This window comes from Vipera berus (assembly GCF_964194415.1).
Source record: "Vipera berus genome assembly, chromosome: 2".
NCBI lineage: Eukaryota > Metazoa > Chordata > Lepidosauria > Squamata > Viperidae > Vipera > Vipera berus.
The window spans coordinates 18,981,953-18,997,568 of record NC_138203.1 but is presented as its reverse complement, the minus strand read 5'-3'; the positions used below and the strand labels follow the sequence as shown (position 1 = coordinate 18,997,568).

General features: G+C 37.2%; 1 protein-coding gene across 1 annotated transcript in view; it reads left to right on the top strand.

The window, feature by feature from the left end:
• Nucleotides 1-13,130, top strand: part of LMBRD2 (LMBR1 domain containing 2) — a 31,863-nt gene extending 18,733 nt beyond the window's left edge. Inside the window, exons 9-18 of the mRNA XM_081319339.1 lie at nt 276-459; nt 1,472-1,653; nt 1,875-2,008; nt 3,233-3,341; nt 5,162-5,259; nt 6,317-6,420; nt 7,851-7,897; nt 8,838-8,943; nt 10,365-10,494; nt 11,368-13,130. Coding sequence (XP_081175465.1) covers nt 276-459; nt 1,472-1,653; nt 1,875-2,008; nt 3,233-3,341; nt 5,162-5,259; nt 6,317-6,420; nt 7,851-7,897; nt 8,838-8,943; nt 10,365-10,494; nt 11,368-11,428 — 1,155 coding nt within the window. The 3' untranslated portion in view covers nt 11,429-13,130. The remainder of the gene's footprint in view (nt 1-275; nt 460-1,471; nt 1,654-1,874; nt 2,009-3,232; nt 3,342-5,161; nt 5,260-6,316; nt 6,421-7,850; nt 7,898-8,837; nt 8,944-10,364; nt 10,495-11,367) is intronic.
• Nucleotides 13,131-15,616: the final 2,486 nt, after the last annotated feature.

Below are 15,616 nucleotides of genomic sequence, written 5' to 3'. Positions count from 1 at the left end.
CCTCATTTTACCTACCTCGGAAGGATGGAAGGCTGAGTCAACCTTGAGCCTGGTGGGACTCGAATCTGCACTAATTGCAGGCAGCTGGTGTTACTTAAGGAGGCATTAGCCCACTGCTCCACCAAGGCTCTTATATACATGTACATTCATTCTGTGGAGTGGATGTGTATTCTGTTTACTAAGGAAGCCCTTGTTGGAGTTTTGAGGAAATCATCTCTTATCGCATTTTGTCCTTATTGCCATAAATAACTAGGGTATTGTTTTTATTTTGTTAGGTGATTTATTCAGTTCAAAGGCATCGTCGTACACAAGTGCAGTGGCAAATTCTTTTAGAGCAAGCCTTTTACCTGGAAGATGTGGCAAAAAATGAATCCAGTGGCACTCATCAGTTTGTTCATACATTTCAGTCTCAGGAAGCTGAAAACAAAATTATCCAATATCTCTATACACCAACTCTTGGTATGTTTTGTTGTACCCGTAATAGAATACATGTTTTAAACAAAGCCTCTCAAACAGTGAAAAGGATTCAACCCCAGTCCGTCCTAAATCTATAGCATTATCTTTAAAAATCACTCAAACCTTGTTCCTTATCAGCATTTTCTCTTTAGGTTTAATTTTGCATGTGAGGTCCATCCTGCGTCCTCTTACTGTCTGCCCTACCTTGAGATAGGTGCTTAAGCTCAAGAGCTGCTACTAGAAAAGTTACAGGTTGCCTTCGGCTTAAGACCACAACTGGGACCAGAAAATTTATCATTAAATGGTGTAGTATATTAAGTGAGCCATCATGTAACTACCGTCGGCTAGACAATGTCGGCTGGCGAACCCCAGGGGAAGGGCCTTCTCTGTGGGAGCGCCAGTCCTATGGAATCAGCTCCCCCCTGAGCTTCAGATGGCCCAAGATCTCCAGTCCTTTCGCCGCAGCCTCAAAACACTCCTTTTCCACCTGGCTGACCTGGACTGACAGGCATTTTAATTATGTTTACAATTTTTAATTTATTTTTAATTTTTAATTTTAATTTATTGCACAGATGACTTTAATTTTAATTTTATCTTAATTTCTGTACTTATTATATGTTATTGTTGTTAGCCGCCCTGAGTCCTTCGGGAGATAGGGCGGGATATAAGTCCCATTAATAAATAAATAAACTACATCTGATTTTTACAACCTGATTTTTACTGTATCGTTAAGCAAGATGCCAGGTGATTGCAATTTGTGACCGTCTCTGCCGGCTTCCCCCCCCCCCATTGACTTTGCTTGTTGGGAGCCAGCTGGGAAGGTTGCAAATGGGACACTGCAACTCTCATAAATGTGAACCGGCAATGGTCCTAAGAGTAAGTCACTGTTTTCAATGAGGTTGTAACTTCAAACAGTTGCTGAACAGTCATAAATCAAGGACTAGCTAGCTGAAAGCAGTTTTGAAATGATCTTCATGTTTTCTCCCCTTTTGTCATTTGTTTTGCTTTGCTTTAGAATGGTATTGGGAGTGTCTTCTACGACCGTGGTTTCACAGGATTCTCGCCATTATCCTGGCCATGTTTTCCATCATTGTTGTGTGGTCAGAATGCACGTTTTTCAGCCCAAAGCCAGTTCTGTCGCTCTTTGCCGTCTTCATACGACTAGCGGAAAAGAACTACAACTATTTTTACATAGAGGTCAGTGAATGTGATGGTTTGGCATTTTCTGTCATATTTATATGTATGAGCCTATTGTTAAGTTCTGCATTCATTGACTTTGAGGAAACTTAGATTTAAGCTTTTTTGTTAGAGCTAGGCAAGTTTGGGATCAGAAGGCAACTGGTTTGGTCATTCACATGTCACCTGTCTGCAGCTGTTAATTTGAACGCAAATAAAAACTGTAGTTTCTTGTTTTGCAGATGGCTTGCTTTTTTACAATCTTTTTCCTGAGTATCTGCGTTTATTCTACGGTCTTCAGGATCCGTGTATTCAACTACTATTACTTAGCTTCACACCATCAGACAGATGCATACAGCTTGCTTTTCAGTGGCATGTAAGTGTTTAGTTTGCTACTTGTGTTTGGCCAATTGAAACCAATATAAAGAAGGAATGCACTGAAATATAATTAGATCTTGGTCAAAATCTGGAGTCCACAATAGCTCTTGATTTAATTTTTAATCAGATTATGTCATCAATTATTATTTATGATAATTATGTAATTAGCAGAAGGAGAATCCCAGAAGCTGTTCCCTGCTGTGCAGAAGAGTCTCATTCATAGCAGACTAAGGGAGGGAAGCACTGGCAAACTGGGCAGAGGGATCTTCTGTACAATATCTCCCTTCTTCCTGTCCATTCCACTCCATTCAGAAATCAGCTCCCAACTTTCAGAAGAGTGTTTACCAATAAAAGAGAATATTTGCAGCTCAGGGATGAAATGAACGGTCCTTGGTGCTCTCTGAGCTTGGTTGTTCTCTTGCAGATATTGAAGTCTGCAAGAAAACATCCAATGCTAATATTAGCACTGATGATGTTAACTAGTTGAGTCAAGAAACGTCTGCGAGAAAACAACCAAGCTCAGAAAGCACTAAGGACCCTCTTCAGTGCTTTCTGGAGGTTGCTGGGAATAGAAAGTAGAAATCTGTTTTGATTCATCTCCTTTCAGTAGCACATACCTATATGCAGTCCAAATACTGCTTACGGTTCTATGCGGAGCAGAATACAGGCAGTCATCAGTTTATGATCGGTTGCTTAGGAACCATTCAGTTATAAAGAACCCCGGAAAAGCTACTTACAAGCTGGATTTGAAGTTTCAATGGCTGTCCCCCCATGACATAGTCCCATGACCACATTTTGGGCACTTGGGAGTCAGCCTACATTTAGGGTCATCTGCAGCATCCTACTGTCACATGACCACAATCTACAGCATTTTTTTTAATTGCACCTGACATTTGCTTCCATTTCCTGGCCAAAAAAAAAGCTGCATAGCGAACGGTGGGTTCTTTTAATATTACCATGGCATTCACTTAATGGCCACCACAAAAAAGGTTGGAAAATTGGGCACAATCACATGGTGATCTACTTAACCATGATTTACAGTTGTAATTGCGGTCTCAATTACAGTCATAATTCGAGGACTACCTGTATTAAGTAAATGTTAACTAACTTCTTCTGCATGAAAAGAATCAAGAAAAGTACGGTACAGTTTACACGAACACTCTTAGTAATATGGAAGGAAGAATTTGAAATTACTTTGCAACTGCTGCTACTTTTCACGCAGGTTGTTCTGTCGTTTGACTCCTCCTCTATGTCTGAATTTTTTGGGCTTGACTCATATGGATGCAGCAATTTCTCAGAGAACCACAGAACAGCCAACTGCTTATACCTCTGTAAGTTAACAGTATTTGTTTATTTTTGCTCTAGTGTATTTATACCAGGGGTCTTCAAACTTGGCCTTTTTATGACTTGTGGACTTCTGGCTGAGGAATTCTGGGAGTTGAAGTCCACAAGTCATAAAAGGACCAAGTTTGAAGACCCCTGATTTATACATTTGATACTAAGAGATTTCCCCAAAACAGTTGAAAGCAGGATTTCAAATCTGGTTGGCCTGACTTGATTCTTTCTTTGGCTATTTTGGCTCAGCCGAAATTGTTTCATTTGCATACAAGTTCCAGTTTGCTATATACTATTTGGTTCTACTGACAGAAGCTTACATGCAATCCCTACAAGGGGAAAATTCATAAATGTTATTAATCTAAACCTATACTTCTTAAGTCCATCACAGGGCAGATGAAATTTAGTGTTATCTGTATTTATTGCATCTAATTAGATAGTAAACTTATAATATGTTTCTAGCAAGGTTGCACTCAGTAAAGCTAATAGAATAAATATGGTGTATAATAATAACGGATTTCTAAAACAAACCATTGTCAGCTTAAGTCCAACTTTAAAGCTATCTAATTTTGGTCCAATATCCACGTAGTGTGGAAATAGGAAATTGCATCTGATGCCTAACAAATGTACTCCATGACCCATAATGATTTTGTACCCAGAAAAGCATCAAATGCTTCATAAACCAAGGCTGGACTAGGATAACGTGGCTTATTTTTGATAGGCACATTCCTTTTCCTTACCTTTTCTGGGGCCTGAATTATTAAGGAACAGGATAAATGTATGCAGAATATATATTAGCAAGTAAAGTTTATGACCTTGATCATTTATGATGATGGGCACGTTAGTCCAGCTTGAGCCAGCCTTAGATGAGACATTAATGCCTTAACAATCTTCTTTTAAAAAACCAGAACATTTCAAGGACTCAATTTGAGGCGATCTCACGATCTCCTTGGTGAATTTAAATATCTTTTCTTGTAAATGAATTATAATGAAAAAAAAAGTTCTAGATTTGTCAAAATCTATAATGAATTTATAATGGAGCATGCTGATTCTATCCTGATATGGACAGTCTCATTAAACAAAATTTAGTGTACATTTTAGTAAGAAAAATTGGGAATTAAGACTCCTTCCAAATGCTCTGGTTTGTAAGTTGTACCTGCAAGGCTCCTGCTATACGTTTAATCTATCGTTCATCAAAAGGTGACAAAAAATAGAGATGGTTGAATCCAGCCAGTTTTCCAGCATTGTGTAGGAATACTTGTGCCTTAGCATATCTCACCTGAGTTCTGGGTTTGCATGCAGAAGTTGAAGGTCAGCCTGGCTTTCTCAGATGAATGCCTGAGAGTACTTAGTTGCAGTTTCCACTGTTACAGATTCTCTCCTTTCTTATACATTTATCTTCTTATTTATACATCATCATTCCATCTGGGTAATAAAACAGCAGTCAGGATTACATTGTATTGTGCCATTTTCTTTTGGCAGAAAACAGGGTTAACCTATAGCTGCAAGTCTGAGCATGTGCAATTGTTTTTACTTCTTTAATATACAGGATTTGAAGATGAATATCAGACATAAAATATTCTTCCTTAATTATATTTATAGATTTATTTTTTAGAAAAGCAATAAATATACTATTTATTCTCGCAGTGTTAAATTATAATCTAGTTTTGTGTAGTATAATGAACTGTCCACAGAATGCATACTGTCTAAAATTATGGATAACAACTTTATTTAACTTTCAGTATATAAAGTGTTTTGAGCGAAGCAGCAAAACGAAACCTGGCTTTACTAATACCTCTTACTTTTTGCTTCCCAGATTATGGGATCAATGAAAGTGTTGTCCTTCATAGCAGATGGTTTTTATATTTATTATCCCATGCTGGTTGTCATTCTCTGCATTGCTACTTACTTCAGGTAGGAAGTGGGTTTTTAAAATTTGTATTGTTTGGATATTGTATGTTCTGAAATTGTTCTTCCTTTCTCATATGAACTGGCCTTTCTCAGCAAGTTCAGAAAATGTTGAAAAAGTTAAGTTTTAACATCAGCTTGAGTTTTCCCTCCCTTTTCCCAACATGCAAATTTTAGAGTTGCAAGCATAATAACCAGTAATTGTTTGGCTGGTGATAAGTAAAATGAATTTGTACCACAGAAAATACATAGTTCTCCTGCTTGACACGTCATTAGAATGTTACTTAGTTCACACACTTTACAAAGATATCTTAAACATATTTTATGTTTTATCTATCTTGACTCTTAATTTCAATTCACGTAAGTTTGTGAAATAATCATTTTCATTTTGTTGACATTGGATTGGGCCAGTGACTCTAGATCTGGAAAAAAGCTGGTTTCTTTGCCACCCCCTCCCCCTTTTGTCTCCCATGGCAATAATTCCATAAAATGTTGCATAAATTGCTCTCTAATTATTATTATTATTATTTATTTAACTTATATACCGCCCTATTCCCGTAGGACTCAGGGCGGTTTACAGGGCAATTAAAATCATACCATACAAAAGTTAAAAAAATTAAAACAGTTAATTAAAAGTTAATTAAATTTAAAGCCCAAAATTTAAAAAGTTAAAACATTAAAACCCAATTAAAACCCCTCAGTCTAGGCCCAACAGCTCAAAGAGCCAAGTTTTCAGGTCCCGGCGGAATGACCGGAGGTCGGAGGCAGTCCTAAGTTCCATCGGAAGTTGGTTCCAAAGGGCAGGCGCACCCACAGAGAAGGCCCTCTCTCTGGGAGTCACCCGCCGGTTCAGGCGATTCTAGACTTAGCAAGCTATTTCATTTTTGAGAAGCATTCTTGGGGGCAATCAATAGATAGCCTCAGTTACATAAAATCTGTTATTCCCCTCCACTGTGATAATTGTAAACATTTATTGGATCACAAGTCCCTTCCAGTTGTTGCAAGAAATATCTTTATTTTTTTCTGTTTGTTTTTATTGTTTGGCAATGATATTTTTTTCCAGTTTAGGAACTCGGTGTTTGAATCTTCTGGGATTCCAGCAATTCATGGGAGACAATGAGATGACTTCAGACCTAATAGATGAAGGAAAAGAGCTAATCAGAAGAGGTACAGGAGAGGCTGTTTGTGATCATTCTAATCCAGAACTTTGGAATTTTAAACATTGCTCCTTTATTCCAATTTTTTAAAGAATTATCTTCCTGGAGGATATCAGCTATGCCGATAAAGGAGAATATTTGTAGCTTAGGGTTGAATGACGGGTCTTTGGACCCTCGTTAAAAAACATTAAGTGGTGCCGACAGAGCTAAAAGGGTCTGTTCATCGTGTCCTGCTCTGCAAAAGCACTCAGTTGACCTTTTTTGGAGACAGAGTACAGTCCAAATACATATTTACTCTCTGAACTTTGTTGTTTTTTTGCAGGCGTTTTATTACCCAAACTAGCTAAGTAGTGCACTGATGATGCCACCTAGTTTGGGTAATAAAACGTCTGCAAGAAAACAACAAAGTTCAGAGAGTAAGTATGTATCTAGACCGTATTCTGTCTCCAAAAAAGGTCAACTGAGTGCTTTTGCAGAGCAGGATGTGATGAATAGACTCTTTTAGCTGTGTCGGCACCACTTAATGATTTTTAATGACATGCAGTTTCCTTGATACTTAATATTGCCAATACCTAACTCCACAACTAAGAAGCAGGCCTATTGTGTTTTTCAAGTTAATAGGGAGAGCCCAGCTCTTCTAAAAATGCTGTTTATAGATTCACCTTCCACCGGGCTCTATATTGACATTTGTCCCCAGTGATACATGAGCATACATTACAAGCATCCAATGTTGTTTAGTACATTTCCTAGTTTCTGTCTAGTTTTAAGACAAAAATAATATCTCCATCCTTACATTGTTGAAGAAATGCAGGCTCCTAACTGTGTCTTCTGCACCTTCAACTTAACACATAAATAGCTCTTCTAATGTACATGTGCAAAATCTACAGTAGAAATAGAGAGGTAAATAGTGGCTTAGCCTTAGCCTTCATTCTACGTGCAGCGTAATTTTTTTTTATCCAGTTTTAGACCTGGTTTTGGCATTGTAATCATTTGTTTCCCGTGTGGAGAAATTTTCCCTGAGCAAAAACCAAGTAATTTGGCCCTGATTCCCCTCGCTCCATGTTCAACATCGTTCTCTATGTACAGAAGTAAAAGGATAGAAAGACAGAAGACAGACAATTCTTTGGATTAGATGAGACAGGGTTGGGAAAAGATTAGCAGTGTTTTGAATCTGTTCGTTTCCAAACGTGTCCAATTAATACTTTCTTGGCCTCACATTTTTTGCTGATCAGGGAACTTAACACATTCTTCCAAAGAGCAGCTACCACATGGCCCTCCAACAACGATGCAGTTATAACAGACAGGGGACATACTAAACCATCATGCATTTCTTCTGATCCCAAAGTTTGTAACTCTTAGTGGGGAAAAAACCTGATTTCACTGAAAGTTGTTTTTTTTTAAATCCACTGGACATTTAAGTGAAAACATTTTTCTCCCTAGAAAAGAGAAAACGGCAAAGGCAGGAAGATGGTGATAATAGGAGAAGGGTACGTGCAACAGTTTAATATATTTTCTCTAAGCAGTAAAAGTTTCGTAATATTAACTTTGGAAAATATGTTTATTTCTGTAGCATGCAATCCAATCCTAAATAGGCAAAAATATGTGGCATATTACATTTTGTTTAAAACATTGGTTTCTTTCTCTGAGCAGTATTATATTATAACCATTTGATTATGATGGCTAGATTTCCCTGGCATTTTGTAACTACTCCTTTTTGGTACCAAGTGCTGGTATTTTGAACATGAGTGCGTTTCATTTTTATAAGTGCCCCAAACATTATGAATTCTCACAAGACTTCAGCTATCTCCCGTGAGAAGAAGACCAAAACAATTTAGGCATTCTTAGCATGTGAGAAGATCCTACAAGATTTCAGTCATTAAAAATGATTTTTTTATTAATTGGTAGGTGGAGCACGGTCCCCATCTTGCATGCAGTAAACTTAATTTATTTATTTATTTATTTAATTCCATTTATATCCCGCCCTTCTCCGAAGACTCAGGGCGGCTTACAAGCTTAGCAGTAGCCTTCATTCTATGTATATGCCTGCTTATTAGGGCTTTCATACACCCCCAAGCGGCATTATTACAAAGTCAGCTTAATTGCCCCCAACAATCTGGGTCCTCATTTTACCTACCTCAGGAAGGATGGAAGGCTGAGTCAACCTTGAGCCTGGTGGGATGCGAACCTGCACTAATTGCAGGCAGCTGGTGTTACTTAAGGAGGCATTAGCCCACTGCTCCACCAAGGCTCTTAGCATTGTGATGAGCATTGTGAGCATTGTGATGTTGAACCTTCTTTGAATGTTTCATTCTTCCACTTTCTCATTCTTCAGAGAAAATATTTTGGAATGTCAGACATTAAAATCACTGTATTATACAATATGTGTGTGCCTCTAAGTGTGTATTTACTCTGTGTATTTTTGGACAGGAGTGGAAAGAACGGTATGGAAGCAATCGTGAACCTTCAACAAGAAACAGAAATATTCAAGCAGACCAAAAAGAATCTAGCTTCACAGACATCAATACAAACAGATGTAAGAATTGTATTAACAACTTAATTTTGCATTTTACTTACTTACTTACTTACTTACTTACTTACTTACTTACTTATTTATTTATTCATTTATTTATTTATTTATTTAATTTCTGTACCGCCCTTCTCCTGAAGGACTCAGGGCGGTGTACAGGGCAATAAAAATACAATAAAAATACAATATACAAAAGTTAAAAATAAGATTAAATAGAACTAGCCCATTACAATAAATAATTAAAAATTACTAATTAAAATACCCCAAACCCATTAGACCAGGCCGGCTTGTTCAAATAGGTAAGTTTTCAGATCACGGCGGAAAGAGCGAAGGTCAGGAGCCATCCGGAGCTCAACCGGTAATTGATTCCAAGGGGCTGGCGCGCCCACAGAGAATGCTCTCCCCCTGGGGGCCGCCAGCCGGCACTCTCTGACTGGCGGCACCCTGAGGAGGCCCTCTCTGTGGGAGTGCACAGGACGAAGGGAAGTTGACGCCGGCAGCAGGTGCTCCCGTAAGTAATCCAGACCCATGCCATTTAGGGCTTTATAGGTAATCAACATTTTGCTGAGAGTTTTAATTGTGTGTGTGTGTGAATTTAGTAATAACTTTATGTAATTGACGGGTCTCTTACTTGCTCTGAGGGACCTTGTATATTTCTGTAGATCATGGATAATAAATGATTACACTATTTCGTTCAGTCCCAGGAGGGTTGGTACAACTTGCAGTGATCTTGGTGATATCAAACTAGAAATAAATTGGAGTCATTGGGAAATAAATAATGAAATTTTGATTTGGGAAAAGTTACTTTCATATTTTCCCCCCACAGCAACAATCCCATAAGGTGGCTTGGGTTGAGAGAGAGTGACTGGCACAAAGTCACCCCACTGGCTTTCATCCTAAGGTGGGACTAGAACTCACAATCTCCTGGTTTCTAGCCTTCTGCCTTAATCATCGACCAAACTGTCTTGGTTATGCATGGATGAATGGTCAGTATGCTACCCGTTCCCACAGGCTCTGAGCAGATAACAATATAAACCCCACGAACCTTTCAGCAAAACGAAAAAGAAATATCAGATACAAACAGCCCCATCTTTCAATCAAAAAATTACTTTCCTTCTCTGCACAGCGGAGCAGGAAGGTCTCCAAAGTTGTCCTGGGACGCTGCCACCGTCATAAATATGAGTCAGTTGCCAAGCATCTGACTTTTTTATCCCATGACCGTGGGGATACTGTAATAACGGTCGTAAGTATGAAAAACGGTCATAAGTCACTTTTTTCAGTGCTGTTGTAACACTGAACTGTTGTAAGTCGAGGACTATCTGCATTCCAGATCGATTTTTTTTTCTGTTGAAAAGGCAAAGACCTCTTCAGCCATTTGCTGGAGTTCAGCATGCGCCTTGACTATATTGTGAAATGTCTTCCTGCAGTGACTTCCAAGTACACCAGGTCAAATGGAAGGAATGAAAGGGACAGAGTAGAACTTCTTCAGGATGCAGAACCTCTGGACTTTAATGCAGATTCAGTCAACGAAGATCCTCTTGACTCTGAATCAGGAAGGTAAGGAGTATCTAGAAACCGAAGTTCTCTGTAAATACTCTTTAAATCAAAATAACCTTCCTGATGCCAGGAAGTTCCTGTTCAGATTTCTCGTCGGCTACATTCTATTAAAAAAAACAAAAAACAAAGACAAACCAAAGCAGGAGATCTCATCACAGGTTTCCAACCTCTTGTCCAGGAAAAAAGATAATTATAGAAGCTTGATCCCAGAAAAAAAATATATTCTTTTCTGACTTTCCTCTACTGAAACACTACCAAGAAAGCTTAATATAATACACATAGAAGTGCACTAACAGTTAAATGCTTGATTATTCGTGGCACTGAAAGACGGTTGTTTCCATTATTAATGCCAGATATCATTACTTGAATTAGTTGTATAAACAATACAATATTAATTTCTTGTCACTGAGTTCTTAACGCAGAATATAGCTTTAGATATGTCCATCTTTTATATGGAAAAATTAGAATATAAATTTGAAAATTGCAGAGATGCCATTACAACCTGGTATTTTGTCTTTTTTAAGATTTGCACAATTCATAGTGCCAGCCCATGCATCTCTGTGCATGTGATAAATGAGGTGTAATTCACAAGTTTTCTGCCTTTTATTTGTTTCTTTGTTTATTAGATTTTTGTCGTTATTATTTTTTAAGTAACCCTAGGTGGTGAACATACATATTACACCCTCCTCCCCCTATTTTCTCTCCAACAACAAGCCAGGGTACTAAAGTTACTAGTCGGAAAATATTACTCTCAGGCTGCTTCTGATTTTGGACTGTCAGCACTAACATTGCTCTCCTCATTCAATACCTTTAGCTCAAAAACAGTGCCACATAAGTTCCATATTTAAAATAAAATCTCTTTATATTCTACAGGTACCAGCCTGGTGGAAGATATTTGTCAATGTCTCGAAGTAGAATATTTGATGACGTCTAGAGCCCCAGAACACTTGGATATCACTCTGGAAAAATGCCTCATATCTCATTCTGCAACCGAATCAGCGTCAGCTCACCAGAAAAGAAAATGGAATGTGAGGAATAAGGAACTTTTTTTCCTCTCACAAAATGCACTTGGTAGAATTAGTTGCCCACTTCAAGATGGGCTTAGAGCATTGGTTTCCAACCCCTGCAGCGGTGCCTTTTCTAGCTTTCCCCTCACTCCTTCAAACTTTGAATAAGATTTGAATAAGAAAAGGAGGGGCACAAGGGAGAAACGGGTGCTCAGCGGCCCAGAGACGGTTCTTGTTTGGGGTTATTCTTATCTCTGAAGGAAGAAGCCTCGTCAACTTCAAAAAACCTCTCCTAGATTTTAGAAGCTGTCCATACATAAAGGAAAATGGTTTTGACTTTTAGAGTTTAATCAAGGTAAAGGTAATGCAGATGCAGTCTTAAAATAACAAGTGTTGGGCCCAAAATAAAGTTGTAAATGTGCACCTGTGGGAAGTTTTGTTTTTGGGTGGCGAGGGGAAGACTTCAGATTCAAAAGAGATTTCTAAGGATAATACAATTGGGTCTTCCTAAGTGCAGTTCATTATTAGCCTTATTTGGTGCAAATATTTATGGGTTACTTTCTATACCAGCCTTGGTGTGATTCAGGAAAGGCCATTCAGATAGGTTTGGGATCTCAATTCAAGGTTTTGAAGATCTGGAGAGATTTTACAAATCTGCATAAAATAGCTTTTTTTCAATGCCTGCCTAACAGTCACTGAATAGGAAACAATTTATGTTTTCTTTATATAGCAAATGACATTTGCATGCATAAGAACTGATAATGAAATCTTAATCCTATCTTAACAGCTTGAAAGCAAAACATTTACCTACATATACTAGCATATAGCTATAAGGGAAAAACAGCACAAAAATGTCTTTTAAGTCATTGATAAAAGCTGCTGGTAAAAATTATTCAGCTAAATTTTTTTTTTGCCATACTGAATTGCAAAGTTCCAGTTTTCTCTATGGAAAAGTCCGTTGTTTTAAGAGTAATTTAATAGTTCTTGCAGCCTGGATCCTGCCTTTTGAAAAAATGAACTATTCTAGTATGAAAATAATAAAAAAGATGATATCCAACTATTGCCTTACAAAGAAATCTGTTTTAATCAAGCCTGTATTTTTACTGCTAGAACAGTTTTTTCACTAGAGGGGAAAAAATCCATACTTTTTCAAATAGAGACCAAGAAATTTTTCAAATCAATTTTCATAGGTATTCATGAATGCTATAGAAAAATGCATACAGTATTATCAGGACTGGACAATATCAGATTAAGAAAAAATAAGCATTTGCCATTGTTTTCTTCAAGTCAAATCCGGTAATTAGATATTATCATGAGAATTTAAACATCTATCCTGTCACTATCCTGTGTTTCATACCGAAAGGGGATTTGCGTATTTTTATTTGTTAACCATCTCACCATGAGATTTTAGTCATTTTAGAAAATCAAAGGATGTAAATATTTTGATTAGTGAATAGTAATGCTGTACAGCAGAGAAGATTTTTTGTTGTTATTATTGTTGGATAGATTTAAACATCCCAGAAGAGTGCAGCCTTAAAGTCACAATGATTGGCAGAATTTTAATGAGTACAAAGAGATGTTTTTGCATTCTTGTTTGTAACAACCAAATAAATAATGTATGATAATTTATTGGGCATTTCCTTACGGTGTCCAAATTCAGGTGTAGCATGCGCAAGTAACAAGGAAGATATGGAAGAAGATAAACACAGTAATGGTTGATCTATGTATTTTATAATACATAAACCCAACATTCATTTTAGAGGGAGAAAGGTTATTGTGATTTGTAGTAGCTTCAATGAAGCATCATTTTATGCAGTGTGCATCTGGAAAATGAATGGCTTATCTTCTGTCGAGTATGACTTGGGATACTATTTTCACGAACGCTGAAATTACACTCAGTGTTCAACGTACCAAACATATGATTAACAGAACCTGGAATGTACTAACAAAGGAATTTGCAAACTGTTATATCAATACCTAAGGGACGCGGTGGCTCAGTGGGTTAGGACGCTGAGCTTGTCGATCAGAAGGTCGGCAGTTTGGCGGGTCGAATCCCGAGTGCCGCGTAACAGAGTGAGCGCCTGTTACTCGTCCCAGCTTCTGCCCACCTAGCAGTTCGAAAGCACGTAAAAATGCAAGTAGAAAAATAGGGACCACTATGGTGGGAAGGTAACAGCGTTCCGTGCGCCTTTGGCGTCTAGTCATGCCAGCCACATGACCACGGAGACGTCCTCGGACAAACGCTGGCTCTTCGGCTATGAAACGGAGATGAGCACTGGCCCCTAGAGTCGGAAACGACTAGCACGCATGTGTGGGGGAACCTTTACCTTTACCTTTTATATCAATACCAGTTTAACATTATGTTTAGAATTTAGAAATTGTCTCAGTGCCATAAATTGATCTAAACATCCCATGTCTATTAAGAAAAGCGACTTTAGGGTTATCAAATTTCTTCCGAACATACGTTGATTCCCAGAAAAAGGTCTGATATTTTTAATACCTTATTCATTTTGATAAACAGAAAATTTGTTACTAGTAAATTGAGAACTTACAGTGAAAGGTTGTTAAAATTTGATTCAAAAGTTATTGATTCAAATGCACAGTTGCAGACTAGATGCCCTCTTTTGTTTTGGAGCTTGATCTGGAATTTCTCACATATTTTCCTTAGAAGTTTGGAAATGGACTGTGTTATTGCTATGGGACATTCTCAGGTGACTGACAAATCAAGTGAAGGAGATTTGGCTTAAAATAGTACTTTTTTCTTCTTGAAATTCTTTTTGGGAAACAAGCATGTTTTTATCTGGAATCACCTTTAAATTGAAGTCAGGCAGCTTGCATAAAAGCATATAAAACATTCCAGTCAGCAATTCAAACTGCTTGATGCATTAACTATTAAGACTTCAGTGTCTTGTTTTTTGCACCCTGCTATGGAACTTCATGCCAAAACAAAAATATTTAAAACATTTCTATATATTTGTGAAGCTGACTCATTTTTTCACTTATAAGAGTGTCATGGTCATTGTGTATGTTGTGTGAAGAACTTTATTTTTTTCTTTTAATACAAATTGGAAAATGGCTTTTGAGCAGGTACATTTATGCGAAATTTTATATTTGCTGTTGAATTCTTTATTTATACCTAATAGGTTGGCACTGAAATAATTGCTTTGTAAATAATATTGGGGTTTGGAGTCATGATCAATGAGATATATATTTGCTGACAGTAATTAATTGTTATTTATATCTAACTAGAGATGTGTGCATTACTGTAGTATAAAGTAAAATGTAATGCTATATATGAATGGAATTAAAATGAACTTTATGTTTCTCTAATTGTCATTGTTTAGTGTGTAACTGAAATGCTGACGTTGCTGAACTGAGTGCAGAGAATTTTAAAAAAATAGAGTGGGGTATCTGTATAAGTTGTTTTTTAGTCATAGAAAACATTACAAAATGTGCACTACTGAAGAAAATTTTCATAATTTTTCTTTGCACAAAATTATGCTGCTAATGGTATTGTCAAGGAATGGTTGGAACATTTTTTTTTTCATTTTCCACAGGACCTACTAGTGAAGATCACCTAATTGAATGTTATTTTGCAATCTTGGTATATGTTACCAACTGCATATATCACAAGATGCCATTATTTTCATGTTTTTCATTATTAATACTCGGAGATATAAAGTTCATTTAACATTAAAATAAGCATCATTTGCGGAATAAAATGAACTATGCTGAAAATCTGTGTTCTGAATTTAGCAATTCCAGTGTTAATTTTTCTTCTGTGATTATTTCTAAAAATGTACAAAAAGGGAACAGAAAAAAAAAGATGATGAGAGACCTGAATATGTCTACCCAAACAAAACTTACTTTCAAGGCCTTTTCCCACCTTCATTACTTTCTCTGTTATTTCTTTCTACAATTTCTGTCTATGCGTCATAAATCAGAAAACATTGCAACTACATCATGATTCCTTCTCTCTAACATGTATTTTGAGTGTGTGAATGTCTTATTTTACCAATAAGTGCTTATTTTGTTGTAGTGTACCTAGTGATATTGATCATACTGCAAATGTTCAATGTGAAGGAAATCTGCCAGAATTGTACCCCTTGTAAATA